This window comes from Paroedura picta, chromosome 9, assembly GCF_049243985.1.
Source record: "Paroedura picta isolate Pp20150507F chromosome 9, Ppicta_v3.0, whole genome shotgun sequence".
Classification (NCBI taxonomy): Eukaryota; Metazoa; Chordata; class Lepidosauria; order Squamata; family Gekkonidae; genus Paroedura; species Paroedura picta.
In genome coordinates this window covers 45,518,804-45,544,715 of record NC_135377.1, presented here as the reverse complement: position 1 = coordinate 45,544,715, position 25,912 = coordinate 45,518,804, and the positions used below count along the sequence as shown (strand labels likewise).

The following is a 25,912-nucleotide window of genomic DNA, read 5'->3' as shown; positions in this document are numbered from 1 at the left end:
TTAATTCTGAGTAAATGCTCAGTGAATTGTGCTTTACAATATTCCCAAGTCAACAGAATTACTCGAGTCTCTAGACTCTGAGTCCATCGAAATCCATGAACATATTGGAGAAACTGCAGGTTTTGGGAAAAGTGGTCATAACGTTTTGAAATCATTTTAGTTCTAAAGTAAGGATCCTCTTTAAAGAAAACTTTTAGTATCCTTAGTCCTCTCCCAACCCCGCTGTTTTTGTGTGTGTACTCGGAGCTAGGAGGAGTTCAAGTAATCAGCAGGCCAGCAGATGTATTCTTGCAGGCGTTTATTAAGAGGCTTTGTTTTTGCATTGACTTGGCTGCATGTCCTTCTCTCATTCTTGCTCCTAGCCCTCTTCAAGGCGACTGGGCTTGTCTTGTGCCAACTGTCACACTACGACCACCACCCTCTGGCGCAGGAATGCAGAAGGAGAGCCTGTTTGCAACGCCTGCGGCCTCTACATGAAACTTCACGGGGTACGTGGCTACTTCACTGTTATCTGTAGCTATTTCAGTCTTTGCTGGGTGCGTGTTTCATGGGCACTCCATGCTGCAGCCGTTCCTGAGACAGAACGGGCATTAAGTTACATGGGCGACCCGAGTCACACATTCTGCTGGAGAGTCTAGTGGGGGGGGGGGAGAGATTCTTTTGATGCACACAATCATGCAGTTGTGCCCAGTAGTTAACTGATCTGGGAGAATGTCGCTAGAGAAATCTATGGCATTATATGTTGTTAAGGTCCAAGCGAGTCACTGATATATGTACTTAGTGCTCCATGAAAAAAACTGAAGCATGAAGCCCTGTGTCTGAGTTGCTACTACGGTGCTTATTAGGTCGATGAGGAGTGTGAGTGAGGAAAGGTGAGACTGAAGGCAGATTTCCTTCCCCAGCCCCTGCTAGGTACCCTCTTAGATGATTTCCTTCTCAGAGCGAATGACATACATTACTGATGTTGAATAGAAGAGTCCACTGAATCAGCCCACCAGCAGTGTTGTCATGTGCAAGGCTAAATCACAACCCCATCTGAAGAAGTGTGAATGTACAGGGAAGCTTACACCAAGAAGAAAACTTTTTTGGTCTCAAAGGTGTCACTGGACTCAAATCTTGCTCCACATGCATTGTGTACACCAAGCACACTGATTCAATATGTTTGATAGTACAGCTTCCTTCATGTATATCCCAGGGATGATAGCTGTCTTGAAGCACTTTGTAAGATTACAAAAGAAATGAATGTATAAGTAGTATACATTTTTGTACTAGATTTCTCTTCCTCAGATGCTGTAACAAAATGAGCTTTCTGCCTGACTGCTTGTCCTGAACTTAAAGTTCTGTCAGTATTTATGGTGCTACAAGAATCTCATTATATCCCAACAATTACAATAGTGAGCCCTGTTGATAAATATACTCCCTCCATTCCAGAACCTCATGCAAGTTATCTGTGAATGCACACAGCTTCTGTACATGTGGAAGGTATAGATCTAAGTGTATGTGGCAGGACACACTGTGTTTGTGTCACTGGAGTCTGCAAGGATGATACAATCTAATCTTATGGTCTCCGTATAATGAAATGGGGGTCAATTATGTTTATGGGACTAGAGTAATACATGTGAAATTTAATATAAATAGTGACAAATTAAACATAATACTTCCAATGGCTGTAATGAATATTAGTACTTAGAGGAAATTAAAAACAATGACCTGATATTCTCTCTTAGGTGCCTCGACCTCTTGCTATGAAAAAAGAGGGAATTCAAACCAGGAAACGAAAACCAAAGAATATAACGAAGACAAAGTCATGCTCTGGTAAACAGAATCATAAGTTTAGCTAAGAGACAGGCTCATTCAGTTGGAGAACACACAGTTCTAACTTGGTTTGCTACTGTTACAGGTAATAATAGCAATAATGCAGTTCCTATGACTCCAACTTCCACGTCTTCTACGAACTCAGATGACTGTAGCAAAAATGCTTCCCCTACTACACAAACCACAGCCCCAGGGGTAAGTGATAAATTGGTATCTGTACTTGTAAGCCAGTGAATTGCCATGGCATATGTTATCTCTACTTTTATCTTATCTAGAAGAGCAGTAATCTAAATAAACTTTTCAGTTTGTTAGCTGATACTAGAATGGGAATTTCAGGGGAAACTACCTATAAATGCAAACACAATTTAAAGCTCAAGTACTTCACAAACATCTTTATTAAGATGTATGTATGTATGAGTTATCTTTCATTTATGTTGTGTTGTTTTGTATTTGACTCTACTAAACTGTAGACATTGGCCCAGATCCAGTGTGAGGTGATGACCTCAGGCAGTTCTCTGTGCATTATGGGGTGCAAAATCTTCTTTCTCTAGCAGTTGGAGGGGGACAATATACAGATCCCCACACACATCAAGAGGTGGCAGCTACCCCACCTTGCTGTTTGTAATGGACAGCTTAGGAATTCTTTCATTCTTTGACAATAACAGATGCAGTGTGGAAATGACTGAGTTTAGAAGGCATGTTTATTTTAAACATTTTTTCTTTAAAGTTCACTCTAATGCTTGGTGGTTGATTGTATCAAATTGCTAATGCATGAATGATTACAATGCAATCCTCAGCCTCACAATACCATTCTAAGGGTTGTGTTGGGCTGTCTATACGGGAAGTAGTGCATAGAGATCTTTGTTCTCATGGAAGTGAGATTGCATGTCAGTGTGACACGACAGTGGGTTTGCTTTTGATGCACAGACCTGGGAATGAAATTGCAGTGGGTAAAATCATGCCCGTGCAATGTCTGGTCCTAAAAAGATGCTTTGTGAGCTGATGTTGTTTGTGTACACATGATGGATAATGCATTTTCAATGCACTTTAGAAGTAAATTTTCTAGTTGCACATTGAAAGTGCATTATCCCATGTGTGTGGAATGGGTGCTAATGAGGCATGGAAGCATGTGGAGGATTTCAGTCTTAGAACTAAAACACTCCAAATTCTAATTCTAAACAATTGCTGCTATATAGTATAGGAATTCGTCCTTGGGATTCTGCTGGCTTCCAGCATCCCTTCAATTTCCTATCTGTGAAATTTCTTAGGCTTGACCTTGAGTTGCTCTTATCTCCAGTTCTCTCCAGTTTCTCATTTTTACACATGAGAACTCCACTAGGAAACAATATTTGGAAAGAGGGCAAGGATACACAGACTCACCTGTAGGCAAGAGGAGAACTGAGGCTACTTTTTCTCCAGCAACGTTCAGGGCATTTTTCTCAAACAGCGTTCAGGTAGTCACATGCAGTAGCAGCAGTGGTGAGGCTTTCAGGGAAGTTAGGCACATCAGGTGACTTCCTGGTCTAAGGTGACAAATTCTGTCTAATTATGGCCCTGAGTGTTGTGGTTCCAAATTTCATATAGGATCTGGAATTTTCAGTGCTGGTATGATCTGGATAAAGAAAACATTATCAGTGCAACAATCATACAGTCTACTGATGTAACGTAATTGATTTTTGCTATATATTCCCTGTCATATAAGAAGATCATAGTCTGACGAAGAGTGCTGGCACTCAAAAGCTCACGCCCTGAATTAATCTTTGTTGGTCTTAAAGTTTCTACTGGACTCTGATTTTATTGTTATACTTCAGACCAACATTGCTACCCATTTGAAATTATCAGTGGAACTTAGTCCACCTTATGTTCCCTTTTATTGATTGATCTGATTGTATACAAAGGCCTAATGCATAGCAAACATGTAATTAACTGGAAGGGATGCCTCAGTGTGGCTTCTTTGTGGTCAAATGAATCCTACTAACTGTGGTTTGTAATCCTGATCTTAGCCTCTCTGGCCCAACTCTCTTCATCTGCTTCACTGCTCAGCTATAGAGTTACAGAAAATTCACTTCTGGAAATATTATGTATGGACATTTATTGCCGTGCTGTTGAACTGGCTTTGAATAGGCTAGCCTCTGTAGCCGTGTTTATGCTTGATGCCTTCTGACACTGGCGTTCAAAACTGTAGGTTGATCAGAGTGCAGAGGGTGACTTACAACTCCACTGGGCTAAATGCAAAGCTTTATAAGTTGACATAACCCAACACAATGTGCTCTGCATACTTGTGCCTATAGAAAAATATATTCTTAAGTATTCATACACCATAGTGGATTGTGGCCATTGACTTTGCAGGACCATTTCTTTCACAGACTAGTGGGATTTATTTCTAGGTGTGCAGGTTCAGGTTTGACAATGTAATGCTGAGGACACAAGTTCTGTTGAAATGTGACTTAGTGCCATTTGGCACCAGGAGCCAGTCTGGAGTTTGTTGAGGTAAATGTGTGAAGGGGAGAGATGCATATCTATGCAAGCACCAGGGAGCAGCAGATAATTATAGTTTCCCAGCATGTGTCCGTGTTTTCCCAAGCATTTGGAAAGGGGTATATGTGTGCCTGGATCCCACGCTTTCTTGTCACACTTTACAATTGTAGCTGTATTAGTCCTGCAACAAAAACAAAAACTACTCCCCTGGCATCTTAAGATATCTTTTAGCCTTTGTCTGTTTGTTTGTTTATTTATTTATTTATTTACTTACTTACTTACTTACTTACCTACGTACCTATCTACTTACTAACTTAAGGCATTTCTATTCTACTTTTCTCCCCCAAAGCAAGGGGAAGCAGCTTACAGAAATTTCCAAAGCAAACCAAATGAAACAATGTAATTTAAATAAACCAGACAACAAACAAAACAAACACATCCTGTGCGGGTCCTTATTTGTTAGGCTGGCTGTCACAGGCCCCATACTGTGAGCTTCCATCCATGAACCCCTGTGCTTTTGCTCAAGGTCTCCTGCCTCTGGCTCCCCCTCCCCAGAAGACAGGAAGGAGACAGAAGCTAGCTAGATAGAACACAGCTGGCAGATCTGGTCCCCAAAATACTGCCTCTTGAGATGTTGCAAAACACCTTTTTGCTCATACTTCACATAAAGCTGCTAAGGCAAATACCAATTGAAAGCTGACATATGTTGGGCCCTGCATAAAGCAGAAATTGTGAAGCGGTTCTTAGGGTACTATTCTCAAATCTTTAAGGCAAGTTGGTTATTTTTTTAAATGACAGCAAACCATCACTTTTGACTATAAGCTCAAAAGAGATCTTTAATGCTGCTGAGGTAGACAATATTTGAAGACACTTAATAATGGGCGTGGGATTATGAAATGAGTGGTGCTAAGGCAAGACTGTGAGAAAGATAATGAAAACGAGAGTGGTGAGAGGGTAGCTGTGTAGAGAACGAGAAGACAGTCTTTTGGATAATGCCAGTAGAAGGCCCGGATAGTGGTCAGCAGAAAAAGCATCACCTTCATTCTAGTTGTCTGAAGCTATAGGCAAAGTAGAACACATGAGGAAACATGAAAAGTAATAGAATAACAAAATGTATAATTTAATATATTTATTCACAAGTCAACATATTTGTATTGCAGTCTCCAGGCAGCTTAGAATCAATGAAATGGCAGGGGTTCATGGGAATTGTAGTCCATGGACATCTGTAGAGCCGCAATTTGACTACCCCTGATATGGTCTGAACTGCTTAAGGAAACACAAATGGTTGCTCAGACAGAACAAGTTGTACCTCTAAGCCCCTGTATAAAATATGAAAACAATAGATACGTGTACATAGAAGTCTTCAAGGGTGCATGTACATGGGACCTCTAAATCCAATGAGGCCAGGGTTCAAAGGACATGATGATCAAAGATGCGTGGATGTACATCTGTTACTTCTGTGCTTTGCATGTCTTCTGTTGGAGTTTCCCTCAGCAACTATAATATGACTAATTCACAACGTTTGCTAACCCAAGCTATGCGAGAATGAGTGTCTGTGATCATACCATGCCCTTGACTGGACTGTAGAAAGAAAATGGACGTTGGGCAGTGTTTCCTGTAGGAAGACATGTGGCCCACAAGTGCGTGAGGAACTGCTTGCTTGCCCAGTTTCCATTAGTAATAGGGTTGCCATCTTTAGTTTGGGAAATTCCTGGAGATTTAGGGAGTGAAGTCTAGGAAAGAGTTTTTTGGGGGACCTTATCAGGGTATCATGTCATAGAGTCCACCCTTCAAAGCAGCTGTTTTTTCCAGGGGAGCTGATCTTTATTGTCTAGCGATCCACTGCAATATCAGGAGACCTCCAGGCCCCACCTGGAGCCTGGCAACTCTCATTAGTGACCTGCTGTTTTAATGACCTCTTCGTGCCACTTCAGGGAATGCTGACCTTGTCTTAGCCTGCTGTACTTGCCAGGGTTGTTCTGGCAACAGATGAGAATAAGTACAACAACAAACACACTAAGAAATTATGGTTTTGATTCCGTATCGTAATTTAAGAAAGGGAAAATGTGTCAGCTTTAAGAATTTTTTAAAATTCTATTGTGAAGAAAGATGGGTGGGTGGATGGATGGATGATAGAAGACAGAAGATAGATGATAGATGATAGGTACAAATTATAATTCCAAAAAAGGCTCAACAGTCTGTCTAGCTGGAAATGTTGCTAGCCTACTACCCGCCCATTCCGTATCTCATGACTGCATGAATTTTTCACTTTGTGCTGGCAAAATTCTTTGCCACCAGGATAGTGACACAGGTTGAAAGTATGTTAGGGAGTGGTACTGAACATGAAGAACGGTTCCTTTCAGCATGTGGAAAGGTTGTTCATGAATTGGAGAAAGCAGATTCTTCTCTTGGTACTGAAATGATTTATTATGGATTTCTGGACAATATGCCAAAGCATTCCTAGCAAGGAGGAAACTGAAGGGAAGGGAGATTCAACAGAATCCATATTGTCAACAATTACGTTCAGCCAAAATTCATTTTAATTTGTTTTAAAGGCAAAACTGAACTGAAGATTAGGTCCCTATCCAGCCTCAAGGTGTTCAAAACACAGGGTACCAGTGGTCTTTGTGAGCTGGTGTATTCAAACAGCAATGATAGCCATGGCTAAGTTTATATCTATAAACCCGCTTACTGGTGAATTTATGTCTCCGCTTGCTTCTTCTTCCACGCCTTTGCTTCTTGCATGAGTTACAGTGAAAATACCTCCATCAGAAACTAATTCCAAGTATCGTGATATACAAATCAAGGGGTGCAATTTATGCAGAATGTGTGCCCTCCCTACTAATTGAGATGCTAAACAAGAATGCCATCATGGTTTAGAATCCCATTTAACAGGGAAGAAGCTAACTCTATCGTATCCATTTTAATTTAACCATGGTTAATTGTGTCATCTGCCTTGCTGGCTGACCAGAGCATACTGCTAATTCCACCTGCCATGCAGGAGGGCTTTGACCAAGGTCTAAGATTATCTATTTGGCTTCAATATTTTTCACCTTAAAAGAGCAGCTTGCAGTAATCCAGAACTTGGTTAACATGGTTTTCATATGTCCATTGTGCTCTTTCTACTGTCAGTATGTATCACATCAGGATGACAAGGGACACAATTGATGCTTTGAGACCTGAACACATCCTCAGATCTGGTGCGGCATCAGTGTCCCCCCCTCCCAATTCTTGACCTGATTGTAAAAATTATATGGAATTATATTTGTGCTGGTAGCTGTGGGCAGAAGGAAGAGAACTGCAAAGCAAAACATGAATGTTAGGAATGTAAACTGGAAAATTATGGTTTTGATTCCATATCATAATTTAAGAAAGGGAAAATGTGTCAGCTTTAGGAATTGTGATGGTAGGTAGGTAGGTAGGCAGATAAAGATCCGTCAGGTTCCATATTCATTAAGACTGAATTGGATATGCACATTGTTTTCCATGCATAAATGTTAGATTTTCCTGAATGGATTCCCCCCCCCCCCATAAAATGATATTAAATAACTAGGGAGCATAGTCCATCCTTCCTTCAAAACTCTCCAAGTTTCAAGTGAATTGGACAGAAGGGGCTGATTTTAAAGGTTCTTAAATAAGGGACCCCCAACCAGTCTCTCTACATAGTGGAGAAAAACATAAAAATGGCTGTGGATTTTTGGGAGCAGTTTTTTAAAAAGACTTAGGATACTTTCCTACACACTGAATAGTGCAACTGGATTTTCCTGTGTGCACTGGCAAAATATACTTGCAAACAGTCAAAGTGCATTGAAAGTGGACTGAAAGTGCATTATTTAGCATGTGTGACTGTGAATAAAAGCAGTCCTTCCAGAAAGGTTCTGGTAATCTTTTTGCAGAGGAAAGGGAGTCTGCAATGGAACATGTGATATTACCCCAAATCAGGGAGAAATATTTTTAATAGCTGTTCAGACTGTGTTAAACTGTGACAAATAATTCACAATATTAAGAGGTCCAGGAGCCACTCCAAGAAGACTTTGACTGCCTTGGATAGAGTGCATCCCAAGGATCCCCAACAGGGTGCCCATGGTTGTCGTGGCATCTGATGACACCTTTCCTGGTGCTCACTTGAATGTTTTCAGTGGGTGGGGCCACATGGAGCTCTTACCCAGAATGGCTTCTGATCAGCCAGTGGTGATCTGATTGGCTGTGCTCTGGTGGCAATTCTTTCCCATTACATTTTAAAGTCACCCCTCATCTCTCCTGCACTTGGATTTCCTTTGGATGTGTGCGTGGCTTTGCCTGCTGCAGCAGCTGTTTTGTGGTTGTGCCCAACCCTTCTGAGTCTGAGTTCCAGAGATGCCCACGATCTCAGGAAAGCTGAGGGCTGCTGGCTTACCCAGCCTTATGCTAGGTAAGTAGGAAAACTTTTAGGTGAATATTAAAATGGACACAGAGCTAGGAATAGTAGCACAGCTCTGTGCATGTTTTCTGTTTAGATGGCAGGCATATTTCTGAATCAGATGCCCTGGCATTAAGCTTCCTTTCCTATCAGATTTATGCCTTTTGCAGCTGCAGTTTTGCTTGCCTCAGTGAAATGCAGAGGGATTGCCCTGTTGGTGTAAAATTGTCAAGGACTGTCCTCCTTTTACGTGTTCAGTAGATTTGTTCATCTGCTTGAGTTTTGGTGCTATATTTCCATGTCAGTTATGGCTGTGATATTTTGCTTCTCCAGGAAACCGAAGTAATATGTTTAGGGGGCTGCCACCTTATTATACAGTAGGAACAACCCAGAAAGCTGCATGACAAGGTCTAGATACCCAGGGGAACTTCAGCACCAGGAGCTTTTAATGTGGTTTGTATTGTTCCCTACTTCTCCAAGTAGCAAGAAGTTTGAGGGATCAGAGTCATCCAGGCTAGTTCATTTTCGAGAAGGGAGTCCCGGAATATTATGGCATTCAGGGACAGATTCCCCAGTGAACTCACTGGGAAATTTCCCTGTGGGCCATTGCTTGAGGAGCTTCCCTCTACACCCTGGGCCATCCCAGTCTCCACGTTCTTCTCCCCAGCGGATGACGACATTCTCTACTTTGTCCTCATTTTATCCTCAGAACAACCCTGTGAAGTAGGTTTGGATAAAAGTGTATGACTGGCCCAAGGTCCCTCAGCAAACTTCCATGGCAGAGGAGGACTTTGAAACTGGATTCCCCAGCTCCTAGCCAGTCACTCTAAAAATGCACTAAATAAATAAGAGCCTCTGGCTGGCAATTGACTGCCCTACTCCTGAGACTGTAGAGCAGGGATCTTGGTTGAGTTCTTTTGGAATTTTGTGAGAATGTAGCAGGAATCACTTCCAAAGACAGGGTAACTCCATAGGGAGAGATTTCCAAGTGCAGAGACATAAGAAAGGCCGTGTCTCTGGCCAAGGCAAGAGCATACAGCAGTGATACACCTGTCGAGGCCAAGACCAATGCTTTAGTAGTTCTGCTGCACTGAAGACACTTTGGATTTTATCCACAATGCTCAAAAAGAAAGTCGGCATCATAAAACCTATCGTTATGCACCACAACACCCCTGAGCCATGAGCACTACATTAGGGGTTGTTGCTAGTGGAAGTTACTAAATAGCATGAGAAATATAATGGGCTTTTCGCTGCTTCAGCTGAGCACAAGAATAGCCAAAGCACTAGTATGTTGTTGTTTTCAAACAGGGCTGTGGAAATAACTTCTGAAGTCCAGCAGTACTTCAAGGTGTACCTGGCTCTTGACTGGCTGTTTCAGTGGGCATAAAACAGGCCTACTCTAGGACAACGCATGAAATTAGTTGTGGAAAGGCTGCAATCATTTGTAAAAGCCTGGGATCCATCAAGTACACGTAGTATAAGGCAGTCTTACTGTTTTTTCCATTCCAACTTCTTATCACTTATCACAAGGTCAGCTTCTGGAATTCGCACTGATACTATGTTTTGAATATCCACCCGGGTTGTCATGTTGCCCAGACCCAATGTCTGCTACACACAGCTGCACTCTCTGCTGTGCTCAGTGCCACTGATAAAGGCACTCACATGTTTTTCTTGTGCCTAAAATAGGGTTGGGTCCTGGACCTTCACACACTACAACTATAAAATGAGCAGCAGCAGCAAGAGAACCTGGGCTGTATATAAATCATTTGGGGAAAGGCACTAAAAGATTAGGTTGACTTTGGCGAGTGTATGAATGGCTTGGCAGTGTTTTAGTAGCTGTGGGGAAAAGGGGTAGCATTCTGCCAAAGGTCACTTCTGCTGTACCACCCCCTTAAGCAGAGATTGTGCCTGCTTAAGCATCTGCTACCATGGTTCTTAGCCTGCATGAGACTTTTTACCCAGTCCCAGTCCAAATAACCCCCTCCTGTCTACACGGAATTCAATTTCCACTTTGATTTGGGGCACTTTAAATTTTCCTTCTGCAACATTAATGATTGATAAGGAGTGACCCTACCTTTCCCCCGTGATATCCAGAAGTGGATATAAGCCTCGATATTTGAAAAATTGGCATCAGTAAGTGTGCAGATTCCTGCTTTTTGCAAATTAACTTCCTTCTCCGTGCCTCATAGCAAAGCAGTCTTCCCTGATTGGCCAGCGTGTCAGTTCAAAGACTTCTTGGTTCCTGGTTGCAAGGTTGTCTTAAAGTGATTGCACCCTAATTTCTTTCAGCAGAGATTTGCCTCCTCTGCTTTCTCCAATCCTCTCTGCCCCCCTCCCCCCATTCAAGAAAATAGACCCCTGCTGTGCTTGGCTCCCCTCCCCACTCTGAGCTTTCCCAACCAAGTGCAGAACACTTTCTGTTTCAATGGGAGGGGGGGATAGAGGAAGACATTGAATGCCAAGCAATAAATGAACAACAATAGCAGACTGATTACACTGATTTAGCTGGAAAGAAATTCCACTATGCATTGTCATGCACTGAAATAAGATAGATGCCTTAGTAACAGAAGAAATGAACAAAATCACATCTGTCAAGATGAATACAGTTATTCTGATTCCTGTGAAGCATGCTGCAGTGGACCAAGCCGAGGGGCAAGAGCTGCACTTGTCTTATGCTAGGCCCCTAGAAGGATTCAGGGTAGAGAGATGGAACTGGCTTGGTATTTTCAGAGGTTTTAGTGATAATTGATAATATATTCTATAAGGAACATTTTAAATTTCCATTTATGTCTGCTAAACTATTCAAATGCCTCAAATTTGTAAAAGAAGGGAATCTGGGAATTGTTTCAGTCAGGGAGAAAAAAAAACTGATTGTAAAAAACTCTGATTCTTAGTTGAAAAATGGGAAAATATTACTTGGAGCCAAAGTTGTTCATACCACCTTTCCCCAATCCCCAGGAAGATCCATCAAATGTTGCCATTTGGCTCCCCAATACATTGGAGAATTTTGAGATAAACTGAAGAACATTTCAGTTTATGTCTGTGAAAATTGCTCACTTGGCACAGCTCCAGCATATGAAGCTGGAAAGCATTTTGCTCTTGTCCCAAATAAGTGAATCAGAAGGGAACAACTTTTGCTTAAAACATCACGGGTGTTTTCTGCAGCTAACTCAGGGGACACTAGCATCTTTCATGGTCAAAGTATGTCCAGGTTTGGACACCATTAAGCTTTTCTTAGCAAAATGTTGCCATTTTCACTATCTGTCACGACAAAGGTACTCTATTATTTGATAGACGCAGGATGGATTTACGGGAGGAAATGTTTTCTTTGGTGTTTTAAAATTTCCCAAGCTTCTTGATTTCCAATGGGTGTTTTTGGTGATTTAGAGTTTTATATAGAGAAGGCATTGATGGATTTTTAAAACCGAGGCCTCATGTAACTCCAGCATTGGGGGCGGGGCGCAGAAGCCCACTGCAGGGGCAACCTAAGACGCTTGGATGATCCCATGCTTGAGAAGATCCCGTGCTGCAGCCTCTTTCGTAGCCTTACTCTTCCTGGAACTGGGATAATTCAGAACTTTGCTATTTTGGATTTGGCCATTTTTTATTGCTTTGGAAGCACAGAAAAAAGAGGCACTTGAGATTGGGTTGCCAGATTCCAGGTGTTTGAATCCAGTGGCATCTTTAAGACCAATGAAGTTTAATTCTAGGTATAAGCTTTTGTGTGTATGGACACTTCTTTTGCATTCTTGTTATTCCTAAATTGTTCATTAATGCCCCCCTTGGGGGGGGGGAGTTGGCCTCCATGTTTGTGACCATGATCCCAAGGAGCAATATGAATAGTGTTGCTGGATTCTTGTTTGGGTGGGGAAATGTTAATGTGTGAACTGGTGGGTTATAAAACTAGATGCCGTTCATGTGCTGACATACTGAATTTTCAGGCCCTGCGGGCTGCATGAAGCCTTTGCTATGTAAACAAACAGAACTACTATCTCCTGACAAAAATCAGTTTTATTGGCAAAGACATGTTACTTAATTCTCTCCCCCCCCCCCTTATCTTTGCTGCAGGCAGTCTCTTCAGTGATGTCCAGCCGAGGAGAGAACACCAGTCCTGAGACCAGCACACTCAAATACTCAGGTCAGGAAGGGCTTTATTCAGGAGTCAGCCTGACCTCCACTGCAGAAGTTACAGCCTCCGTGAGACAAGATTCCTGGTGCGCATTGGCACTAGCATGAATTGGCGATGATAGAGACAGTTACTTACACTGGGCTGCAACCTGTAGTTGGCTACCCTTTGCGTTGTGTATTTTTCCAGCAGACCGAGAAGCGATGAAAGTGCTTGCCTTGATTCTAGAGGTGTTTACCCTCAAGGCCTCTGTTTGATTGCCCAGATCTCAACTATGCAAGAGAATCCAGGGAACCTAAGCCACTTCTGTTAGTTCCACGACCACCAGAGGTGCCCTTCTGCACTATTATTGATAAACCCCAGAAGTAAAGCTTCACCACAGCTACCAGTGCTGCCTTGTGTGTTTGAGGATGATGACGTATTTGTGTCATTCCCACTCAACTGACATTCAGGATCTGATTGGTGTTGACATTCTTGTAGTCGAAAGTAGGCAAAAGCTTTCACCTTCAGGGAGAGTGTGACACAGAACAGCTAATGAGTGTGTGGCTCATTCCAACGTGAGAGTCATGAAACTTGACGGTTTGATGTGTTCGTGGCTCCCAAGTCAGTGTTCCAGCGACAGTCTTCACACAGCATGCCCACGTTTCTGAATACCTTTAAACACACACACACACACACTTCAGTCTCACCAACAAAGTCCATCATATTTGGTATACTCTTCTCACTTTAAAACCAGCTAACAGAAACTTTTGTTGAAAGTGTTTGTAAGGCTGCATTTCTGCATTTCACGTGTACTGAGATGGAAGTTGATGGAGTTACCTGTATTATGATTAAACTAAACACAGTCAGTCGGAAATTGTCAACAGGGTAGCATTCATATCCCCCCCCCCCCCCTGTTCCTTACATACAATAATTTTTTTATATAAAAGTGCAATTTGTGTTGCAGCAATCAGTGTTAAATCGTAAGCATAAGATTTAACAATGTTTATATGAATGAATGGAATGAATGTAAACTTTTTAACTTAATGGTACGTAAATAATTTAAAAGAAAAGTTAGGCATCCCTGTAGGGTTTTTATTGCAACAAAGATGTTCTACTTCTGTGTTACTGATTATTAAAACAAAAGTTTCAAGAACAAATGTTTTCTCAGGAAAAATTGACCCTAAATGACTATCCAGTCATAAGCCTTTCTAGATAACTACCAATTCATCCCCACTACTTTGACACTGAATAAAGGATGTGCTAGAAAAATATCCACTGCAGTGAAACTTTACTACCTAATGGATTCCTATGTAAATACTCCAACAAATATTTAGGTTTCTTTAAAATATGCAATCTGTGTAATGTAGCTGACCCATAGCTAGGTTGGTATACATTTTAAAAAACGGGATTTCATATGGAAAGTTGTTTTCATCAAAGGTTTAAAAATAAAAGGGTTATGTGTTTTCTGTACAATGCAATTTGTCTTTGCTGTGTTAAAGAGAGCAATACCAAGATGCCTCTACATGCAAATTCAGAAGAGTGAGGTAAGCATCAAAGGATTGCACCATCTTCTAGTCTCCATTATAGAAACTGTTAACCTGCTTTGGTCTCTCATCTCTTCCCCTCCATCAGTACCACTGGTAAGATTTTTCAGACCATTGTGGACTCTGTGGTCTGCAGGGTGGATTTTTCAGCCTTTCCACACAAACCTCTTTCCAAATTCCTGCATTTTGATTTTTGTGCTATTGTGTTGTATGGATAACACAGAAGCCTTTGGCCAGTAATGGACTGGGATACCTAATGAGTAGAAGGTAATTCTCTCATTCATCAGTTTTTGCTATTCTTTCTCCTTACTCAGGGTAAGTAATACCTGCACCGTAGATGGGAGCCTTTGTATAGGTCAGAAACATTTCAGCTACCAAATTTCGAATGCTTGCCAGGTATAAAGATGGACTTGTAAAATGTGTCCTAATGAATCAAAAGGGCAGTAAAGAAATCTGCAACCCAACATCTCTGTAGGTTCTGGGCAGATAACAAAAGCTACTTTTTCTGGGCCAGCCATAGACAACTTACATTTTTGGGCATTCTCCAATATATGCCCCCAAAATAAATTTGTAAATTTATCAAAAGAAAAAGGGATAAATAAGATGGCAGAAGAGATTATATGTTGAGAGCAGCTGAATTTCAGTCCACAAAAAAAAGGACAAGGAGAAATTAAGTCCCTGAGAGCTTGCTGAATACCAAAGAAGGATATTTTGAGAGGTGCAGTCGGATTTACACATTGGTTCCCTCGCTGTTCCTGACAGACCCCCAGCCTGTCCTCACAGTAAAGTATTTGACCCCAGTATAGCATCGAAAGCATTAAAACCAGGCCATCCATAACCAAGGTAGTTATTTCTAAATGTTTCTACATTTTCAAGAGTCTGACAAGATATTTAGAAAAAATATAAGCACAACACCCACAAAGACTTGCAGGAGGCATCTAATTTCCCCTCCCACAATATTCTTTCTGTTCTCTAAAAGCATCAATAGCCTCTTTCCTTTCCCCTGCTGTGCAAAAGACTTCTCCAATTTGAGAAGGTTGGAGAGGGGAGTTACCACAGTATAGGGAAAGGGTTACTCTTCCTCCTGTAACATTTAAAATCCCAATCTGACAGCAGGGAGAGACTCCTCAGTTGCAACAAAGGTAGAAAAGAGGGGGGGGGGAAATATCACAGATCTCCAGGGGCTGAATTTGGCCCACAGTTGTGGAGAAAAATTTAAAAGGAGGAGAAAAAAGAGGAAAAAAATTAAAAACCATAGAGGAAATTAAAAAATATAATTATACTAAGGCAGTACCCTCCAATGCTGTAAACAGAGACTAGGGATGGGCATGAACTGGTTCAGGAGCCAAAATTTGGCATGGACTTGGTCTGGTTCATAACGTCCTAACTGATGTTGAGGGAACATTTACTGGATCTTTGTCTTGTTCAGCCTGTCAGCTTTAAATGGCTGTGAGCCACTTAACTTGTCCAATGTGTTTCCCCTTGCTTTCAAGCACCAGGCCTACTGTTGGGCTGAAAACGACTGTGAGCAATTTTACTGGTAGGTTTTGCAAAATTGACTGCCAGCCATTTAAACCTAACAGCAGGTTGGATTCACAAGCCATTAAAGCAAAGGTAAGTGAAATGTATGGCTTTCCTGGATGCCTCCCTTTTTAACTGGCTGTGGTAAATTGCAACCAGGAGAAGGCTGAACCGACTAGTTTGGTTCAGGAAAATTCTGACGTGTTCAATTCAGGGGTCAGTATTTTAGGTTCATGCCCATCTTTAACAGAGGCTTCAGGAGGCTGATTTCTTTGTCTAGTCCTTCCCTTTTACCTTGAAGTGTCTTGCAACATCTGTCAATGTTCTCTTGCTTCTGAAGCACTGTGAGTCTGCATAAGGCAATGAACAGTTACTTTCCCCCCTTTTTGGTCATTTACCAGCCAATTAATACAACTCTCAGCATTGCCAAACCCAAGAACACTTAAATCTAGAGGTGGAAGATATGAACAGACAAGGCACATCTTTATATAAACCTGAGAAAAGTCCTGGGTTTGTAGTAAAATATGAAATATCAAAAGAAAAAAAATACACTGGGGGGGTTAACCTGCTTCGCCCAAATAACAGGAGCAATGACTGTAGCTTTAAGAAACAAATGCCCTCTGTGGCCATTGCTAGGCAACCTCAATAGTACTGCCAGTGTGTGGAAGAGGATACAGGGGGAAATGAGGAGGCATATGCAAGGCTGTGCAAGTTCCTCACTGTTCAGCTGGGTCTGGTTTAGCAGCCAATGCTGCATACGTGGTCCTGCTCCAGCACCTGGCACTGTGTAATTGGTTTTCCTGGGTTCAGGCTCCCAAGGTGAGGGAAAGATAGTTGACTGAGAGAACAGGAGAATAGCAGCTTTGAGGATAAATTTACGCTGAAACAGCACAGTACAGGGGAAAGTTTACCATCCTTACTATGCTGCTGCTGATCTGAGGGAATTAGTTTCCCCCTCATCCTGGGCAAGTGGATTTAAAAATAAGCTTGACACATGGGAGATTTGGCTGCAGATCTCTAGTGTCCAGTATAGCCAATAGAGATTTATAGACCCTTGATTGTGTCAAGAGCACAGCACATACAAGCTAATAGATTTCTAAACTACCTCTGTATATCTCCTCTAAAAAAGACAGGCAATAGTTCTCTCTCCAAGACAGATATAAGTTAAAGACAGGCACTTCTGGAATTATGGCACTGAACCAAGAGTTGTGCATTGGACTGACATATATGAGCCATTAATAGAAATTACTCAGTTATTTAAGGGAGAAGGAAGTTCTTCTTTCCCTCCCAAAACACACCCACATCTACACCTTCCTCAGTGTCTCCATGTTGGCGACTCCAGTGTGATGAGGTGGCTGGCTGGAAGATGCATTGCTTTCCTTAACAGTTGTACTTTCTGACCTGTACCAAAGGGCAAATATGTATACAAATAAGGAGTAAAGGGGAAAAGCCTGATGTAATGGAATATTTGTTCTGTACTATTTTCTGCTGACCATATGGAAATAATTCAGACACTGCAAGCCAACTTGTCAAGTCACTTCTAGCACAATGTTTTTCAAAAGAGTCCATCCAGATATTCAGCAAAATGAATCTAAGTGATAAGAATCAGCCATCAATCAAATTGTCTAGCGATATGTATATCAGATCCTATGGAGGATTTGTTAAGGAAGAAGGATAGGTGGGTTTTGCCTCACTCCCCAAGCCCCTGGTGATCTCCCACCCCAACCCTCAGCACCAGTATTGGAAGCTACATCTGGATGGGGAAGGTAAGAAATTCCTCCTCCAGATCTAACCCAAAGTAAGGTGGGAAGCCACACAGCACAGCAACCTAATGGAAGCTATGCAGAGATGGCTATGATTACTGGCTAAATAGGAACTCTATCTAAACCATTGGGTAAGCTATCATGAATTCTGTGATGGAAGAGAGGGCAGGATATAAATGCATGAACATGAGATTTCTTATAGCCTGTAGTCAGCTAACCAAGGAGCCTGCATCTTTGAATTTTTCATCAGTCACATGAAAAATCAATAATGTATTAACATGATTCAGAGGGATGGGCTACCTTAGTATATTGCAGCCTATATAGTAAGAAATGATAATAAAATACAATGCAAAAAAGCAAGGCTGGGGTGCAGCTTAACATCACATCCTCTGCCAGGAATTTAGGGGTGATGTTGGATGCCTCCCTTTCTATGGAGGCCCAGGTCACAGAAGTAGCACACATGGCATTCTTCCATCTGCGCCAGGTGAAGCTACTAGCACCCTATCTGTCCTCAGACTGCTTGGCCACAGTCATCGATGCAATGGTCATGTCCAGATTAGACTTCGGTAACTTGCTCTATGTGGGCCTACCCTTGTCCTTGACCCAGAAATTGCAGCTGGTGCAAAATGTGTCCCAATTCCAAAATATACAAAATAGCAGGGGGTTATAGAATCTTCTTCCAGTGTACCTCCAATCAGTTTTTCAAGGAGTGAAGTTGGGGAAATCAGACCCATGTTGTTAAAAGCGTAGCTTGTAATTTGACCCTTAGATAATCAGCTAGGTGAATAATACTATCTGGAAATGCATTTCAAACAGACTCCCCACTCCCCCACCCCATTTTGACAACCCTTGGCATTTAAATATATCCTTGAATAGTCTATTTCACATTTCTGGAGTCAATTTCTTCCTCAAATACATTACCTACCTTTTTTATACCTCATGTATTGCCCCCTTTTCCTAAGGCAGATCATAGATTTCATGCAACTGTCACTGCTGAACTCCTACCTACATTAATGCTCTAAACATGTTAATATCCTGAAGACATCTTCAGTTTGGCTCTTATTCTGGGGAAGAAACCCCTGCAGGTATTAAAAGAGCTTTGTAATTCCTAATCTGACTAACTGCCTGGTCTCTTCGCAGGTCTTAATTCACCCATGATCACAAAAATGTATAAAACTCCTAATTTCTGCTCTTAACATTGCTCTGAGAGCACCTTCATATATGTGGTCTAGTATACAGACTAAGCAACAGCCCTCACCTTTCCCACTTGCCCTCCACCCCCAAATGCAAACAAAACATAAATTCTGTGGGGAAGCAGCAGGACAAAGGTCTCTGGAGCCTGTGTTTATTGCACAACGTTGGCCCAATAAAAGTGTACTTTGCTCAGGACTGACCAAACTGCAAAAAAGACCCACGCGCTACACTTAAAGGCATTTCTTTTATTAGGACAAGTGATTTATATGCCTGATTTGATGCGGAGTTTGGGCTTTGTGATGGGACGCAGTACTGCAGCACAGAAACCTTTAGCAGGGAAGAGGTAGGAGAGTACAAAACTGTAACGAGTAGGAAAATGCTCTAGAATTAAGGTGTGCCACATTCTCTGTTAAAACCACAAACATTTGATTTCTTTTGAGAGCATTTGTCCTATCACACTAAGAAGTAATTATACAGCAGCAGAAGATCTATAATAAGAACACTTGGAAGTTTTTTTGGATGACAAATATAAACTGTCCAAATTTCAGAAAAATAAAAAAGATTGCTGATTAGTAACAGTTTAAATATTGGAAGCGAAAATGGGGGTTGAGTATTTCCTAGTTATCTGGTGAAAAAGGTAAACATACTTCTAAAATCTGTCCAGGGGAGCAGATGATTTTAAAAATTCACATGTAAGTACCATTTTGATTGGGTTTTTTTTTTAATCCAATTACATGAGGACAAATTTATGTTTGGAAAAGAACTCAACATATAAATAAGTTTCCTTTTTAGTCCCTTTTTAAAAAAAGAAAACAATTTAAAAGAAAACTCATCCTGTTCTCATGACATCTCTGGCAAATTAAAAAGTGGCACCTTATCATGACTAAACTTTTATTCTAGCTTTTAAACTTTTATTATATCCATCTATCAATCACCTCCAGATGCCTGACTTTCTCACAGACAAAGGGACATTAGATGAGTAATGCAAGAGATAAAATAATAAGAACAATAAAAGTGAAACCCAGGTCCCCTAAACTAAGAAACCCTTAATGCTCTCCATTAGTGGGACCCTCACCACATCCCTGCCCAAACCACGGGTACCAACTACAGGCCTTCAAAGCTCTTTGGATCCTGACAAAAGCCAGCTTGGTGTAGTGGTTAGGAGTGTGGACTTCTAATCTGGTGAACCAGGTTTGATTCCCCGTTCCTCTATATGCAGCCAACTGGGTGATCTTGGGCTTGCCACAACACTGTTAAAGCTGTTCTGACCGGGCAGTCCCACCTACCTCACAGGGTGTCTATATGTTATCGGAAAACTAAGTTCCATATATTGTTTTCTACATTCCATGTAAACCATCCTGAGCCTCATGGGAGGGTGGTATATAAATAAAATACTAAATTATAAATAAAATATATATATATTATATATATAATCTGGCCAACTGCTCTGTATCGTATGGACATAGACAAGCATCCACTACCTCCAAGCCACTTTCAGCAAGTTCCTGGAAAGTGACATTAAAATGTTCAAGCGAATGAATGAATGAAAGTTCCTTGAGTACAAAATAGTTAACATCAGCCTACTCACAATTCTGTTAAGCTTCATGAGACTACAGATCTATGATTCAATTTTATCTGTAGCTTAGTTTTCATGTATAACAGTGATTTATGACAGTGATTTTAAATTAGTTTACCGATCCCACAAGCTAATCTTAGACACAGTGGTTTGATGAGCTTTGAGATGATGGGGCAAGGAATAGAAAAGACCGAACAGTCTCAGACCTGTTAAACTTCACCATGGTTGTTATATCATTTGCTATCAACCATACCCTATAAACCAGCACATAATTCACATCAAACTTCTTCTACAGAGCTATATATTTGAGGACACATAGTTACATCAAGTACCTGGCCAAATGAAAGATCTATGGACCTAACTCCCCTCAGAGTCTTTGGAGACCCTTGTTCAAGCAATTATCTTCTGTTCTTCCACAAGGATGTTAACAGTTCAAAGCTATTAGCACTTCCTCTCTTTCCCTGCCTGTGTATGTATATACTTTAATGATGCTTTGTGGTCTTTTCCTTCCTTTGTCCTTCACCACTCTGAAATCACCTGATAGGTTATTTCATCAAACGCTCATAAACAGTAGTGACTACTATCCATAAGAGGAAGGAAGTTACTAATACAGGGGTTGTTCATCAACGTTTCTCCAGTCTAACTCAAAAGCAGGACCAGACAAACTCCTTCAAGTTCCTTGTCAGATGCAGTGACCATACATGCAAAAAAGCTTCAGATTATAAATTATTAGCCTTATTTCATTAATTAATGTTATTTATAGGCCACCTTTGTCATTGAGATTCCAGGAAGATTGCTTAATTTAAGTTAGTAGGGTGAGGAGACATCTAATAAGCAATGTAACAGCATTAGGATTGCAGAAATATGTAACAACTCTTAAGTGTTAAACAATGAAAAAAATGGTATTAGGTAAGTAAAAATATAATGCAGTTAAAGCAAGACAAAAACATACTGCAACAGATAATATTATAATGCAGCCTTATCCCTTTATAAAAATGCCCTACGGTTTGCACAGTTTGTGAAAAGTCAGGACCATCTCAATCCCGTGGTTGAGTGTGAAGCCAGACTAAAAAGGGTCTAAAAGGCCAGGAGTTGGTCTACCACTGTTCTTTCAATCTCCTTGCCCAGAAAGGTGGCAGTAATTGACCACATCTCTTTTCTGTGGGTATTTTTAAAAATGGGGGCAGACCTCTTTGAGTGGCTGAAGGGAAGTGTCTGGAGTCCTTAGATAGACATGACTTCAGCAGCCAGGATGGTCAAGGATCAGAGCACAAGTATGGCCTTCACAGATACCAGGGCTGGGTCAACATCCATTACAGGAACTAGTCAAAACCATCAATAACAGACCAAACAATGCCTTACAGGTCTCTCATATCTCATCAAGTTACAACTAGCACCCAACTATTCAAGAGACTTTGTCAGTTTAAAGCAGAGGTGCGGAACTCATTTGATATGAAGGTCAATGGGACATAAATGTCACTTTGTCAGGCAGGGCCATAAAATGTAGTAGTCGTAATAATAATAGTAAAATTTTATTTATAGCCTATAGTGCTTAACTGGGGGGCTCAGCGTGGGTAACAACATATTTAAAACAATAATATAATACTATAAAACCATTAAGCATTACAATTCATAATACATCTCTTAAACAAGTTCCTTTTTATAGCAGGAGGGTTGATATGAATCTAGGTTTCAGATTCTGGTGCAAATTTCATCGTGTTTTGAACAAGCACTCAAGTATAAACAAGAGTTCTAAACGTTATAAAGGACACAGACAAGCCCAATTAACAATATTATTTGTTACTCAGAATATAAACATGCTTAAAACAATAACACTCTTACAGTATTTCCTTTATTTAAAAGTATTTGATAACGGAGACCTCTTGCTTTGAATTATTCCATCAAAATCTGGAGTCAACATCAATTCTGTAGCAATCTTGAATATGCTGTTTAAGTGTGTATCTGTAAACCGACAGTGTGCTTTGGATTTTTTGACACTTGTTACAGAAAAGGTAAAGCTATCCCCTTTGCAAGCACCGGGTCATGTCTGCCCCTTGGGGTGACGCCCTCCAGTGTTTTCATGGCAGACTCAATACGGGGTGGTTTGCCAGTGTTTTCCCCAGTCATTACCGTTTACCCCCCAGCAAGCTGGGTACTCATTTTACCGACCTCGGAAGGATGGAAGGCTGAGTCAACCTTGAGCCGGCTGCTGGGATCAAACTCCCAGCCTCATGGTCAGAGCTTCAGACAGCATGTCAGCTGCCTTACCACCCTGCGCCAAAAGAGCTGTTCATAAATGTAAGTTGTCTCAAACAGAATTTTAGAAGCAAAAGCTTTAAATTGGGGGTTATTTAGACCCGCAAACTGGCAAAATTTGCTAATATCAACTTCAGAAAGTTTATCCTTCAGTGCAGCATTACCCTGCTCACCCACCTACCCACAATGGGTGGCATCCTTTCATTGGTAGGTGGGGAGCCGTGTGAATGTCCCTTTTTGTCCCCTGTACTTAATAAGTGTAAGCTACCTTGAGCATGCCTTCTACTTTAGAGAAAGTCCATCTCCTCACCCCTCCATGGCACAAAAGAGAGATGAAGGGGGGATGGACCTTCCAACCTGCTGACCTGACATGAGTCTTTTTGTTGTTCTTGGCATCCTTGGTGTAGTGGTTAGGATTGCAGACTTCTAATATGGTGAACCAGGTTTGATTTCCCGCTCGCCTACATGCAACTAGCTGGGTGACTTTGGGCTCGCCACAGCACTGATAAAGCTGTTCTGTCTGAGCAGTAATATCAGGGCTCTCTCAGCCTCACCTACCTCACAGGGTGCCTGATTTGGGGAGAGGAAAGGGAAGGCAATTGTAAGCCACGTTGAGACTGCTGGAAAAAAGCAGCATATAAGAACCAACTCTTCTTGGTTTTCCTCCTGTTCCCTGCTCACAGGCCAGGTAACAGACCTGGATGGGCTGGTTTCATCTCCAGGTTCATATGAATTTATCTAATGCCCCTTTAAAACTATTTATTCATACATCTCCTGGCAGCAAATTCCACATTTTCTATCTATCTATCTATCTATCTATCTATCTATCTATCTATCTATCTATCTATCTATCTATCTATCTATCTATCTATCTATCTATCTATCCATCTATCCATCTATCCATCTATCCATCTATCCATCTATCCATCTATCCATCTATCCATCTATCCATCTATCCATCTATCCATCTATCCATCTATCCATCTATCCATCTATCCATCTATCCATCCATCCATCCATCCATCCATCCATCCATCCATCCATCCATCCATCCATCCATCCATCCATCCATCCATCCATCCATCCATCCATCCATCCATCCATCCATCCATCCATCCAATTTTATTTCCTACCACTCCTGAGGCCGGCCCGTGGTGGGTTACAAAGTGTCCAATAAACCCCCCAATAAAACCCATTAAAAACAGGGCAAGATCATAGAACAGAACTGGCACAAACATGGCAGAATTCCTCGATCACCCAACCCTCCCAACCAACCTCTAGTTGAAAGAGGGGCCAAGATAGTAATGGCCTAGCTGCTGCCTAACACGGGGGAGGGGGGGGCGATTTCAATCACTCTCTGTGTAAAGCAATATTTTATTTGGTCCATCCTTAACCTGCTATCCATCAGCTTCACTGGGAGAGGAAGAAAAAATGTTTCTTTGTCAATTCTCTCCATGACATAGATAACTTTATAAGCCTCTATCTCTCATGTCACACTTATCCATCTCATTTCTAAAGTGAAAAGTCCCACTCTCCAGCCTACCCTCATAGCAACCCCTCTAATCATTTTGGATGCTCTCCTCTGGACTTTTTTCAGCTCTTGGATATCTCAGCTGGATCCCCCAAATGGATCATAGCTGCTCTTTTTAAATGCTGAATAAACCTCAAAAGTTCCCTGAGCTTCATTTGTGAAACATGCTCAGCTCTGCAACCAGAATCCTGACAAATTTAATGAAGTTTATTAAGCAGTCACAACTGTAAACAGACAGTTTGGGGGAAATGCCATATTTCTATTGCCACCTCGTTTAACTGCCAGACACATATTTATTCTTTCCAGTAAAGTATCAACATATCTGGTATGTTCATCAGATGCAGCCTAAACAAGAAAGAAAATAAACACCATTTCTAATTTCTTATCAGCCAGAAAATAGACGCCAATTCTAATCCTATAAGTAAAGAAATTCTCTATTTTCGCTACCAGCAAATGCAGTGCGAGAAGCTCTAATCAATGTAAAGAGTACAGTTTAAAGCAGGGGTAGTCAAACTGCGGCCCTCCAGATGTCCATGGACTACAATTCCCAGGAGCCCCTGCCAGCTAATGCCGCAGTTTGACTGGAGGGCCGCAGTTTGACTACCGCTGCTTTAAAGCAATGCAAAGTTAGCCCTGAAAAAATGTATTTAGAAAAGGACAGGAAACAGATAATGCTTTATTAGGTGGGTTACATTACTTTAAAAATTGCTGGATTTTCCCTTTTTGGTATAGATAATTTTCATTAATAAGCTCCTCAGTTGAAATTTTTTTGTTAGACAATATTTTTAAAACAAAGTATTATGGTTTATATTCTACTTATGCCATTAGAATATTGATTCAGTGACGTTGTGTTGCAAGCATTTTATTGTCTTGCCATTGCTAGCTACACTCAATAAAGACAAAAATGCAACCGGCTTCAAGAGCGTGACCTTAAAAAAGTAAAGGTCAGCAGTGTCTTACAAAAATGTTTCTGATTTCTCAGATTTACGCCACACTAAAGGAACACCGTAACTGTAACTTGTTAAAAAAAATGATAAATGTATTGGATTTGATTAACTACTCAAGGCAAAAATGTGCCCTAATTCCCAACACTATCCCAGAGCAAACTAAGAGAAGCTTTCAATCGTGATTCATCCTAAAGGCATCCTAAAGACTTTACAGGACCTCTACAGGAAACAGGAAGTAAACGGCATATTGCTAAGCAACTTTAATGCTCTGAAAAATTGTGTTGTCGCTAGCTGTTGCCATTGTTTGCCACATTCTGTCGCCCATACGATAGTGCCATTTTGGCTTTATTTTATTCGCTTAACATATCTAGTTCCTCTTGCAACCCACTGGCCCCCTAATATGGATTAAACAGAATTAAAACCAAACAATATTAAAAGAAATTTAAAAAAAAACACACAAACATTTATTTATTTGCCAGATTCAGGCCACTGTCCATTTTATCAGCACAACAGTTCTGTCAGGTAAGTAAAGCGATGACACAGACATCCAAACTTAATAAAAAGAATGCTCAGTCCCTAAAAGGAGCAGCCCAACACAGTCCACTCCCCCCTTATAATCACATAGACCGTTTATGCACTGGAGGTTTCATGCCGGGCTGCAGGCTGGAGATTTAGTCGTGGAAGGTTGACCCACCTCTTCCTGCACCCACATGGGGGAGCATTTGGCCTGGTGCACCTCATCCACCTCCGATCTGTGCTCCTGACAGTGGGATGGGGCAG

General features: G+C 41.2%; 1 protein-coding gene across 7 annotated transcripts in view; it reads left to right on the top strand.

Moving 5' to 3' along the window:
• Positions 1-14,273, top strand: part of GATA6 (GATA binding protein 6) — a 35,004-nt gene extending 20,731 nt beyond the window's left edge. For all 7 annotated transcript variants that reach the window (XM_077352621.1, XM_077352624.1, XM_077352620.1 and 4 more), the window contains exons 4-7: positions 363-488; positions 1,728-1,815; positions 1,901-2,010; positions 12,761-14,273. In XM_077352621.1, the coding sequence (XP_077208736.1) occupies positions 363-488; positions 1,728-1,815; positions 1,901-2,010; positions 12,761-12,928 (492 nt within the window). In that variant the 3' untranslated portion in view covers positions 12,929-14,273. The remainder of the gene's footprint in view (positions 1-362; positions 489-1,727; positions 1,816-1,900; positions 2,011-12,760) is intronic.
• The last annotated feature ends 11,639 nt before the right edge of the window (positions 14,274-25,912 follow it).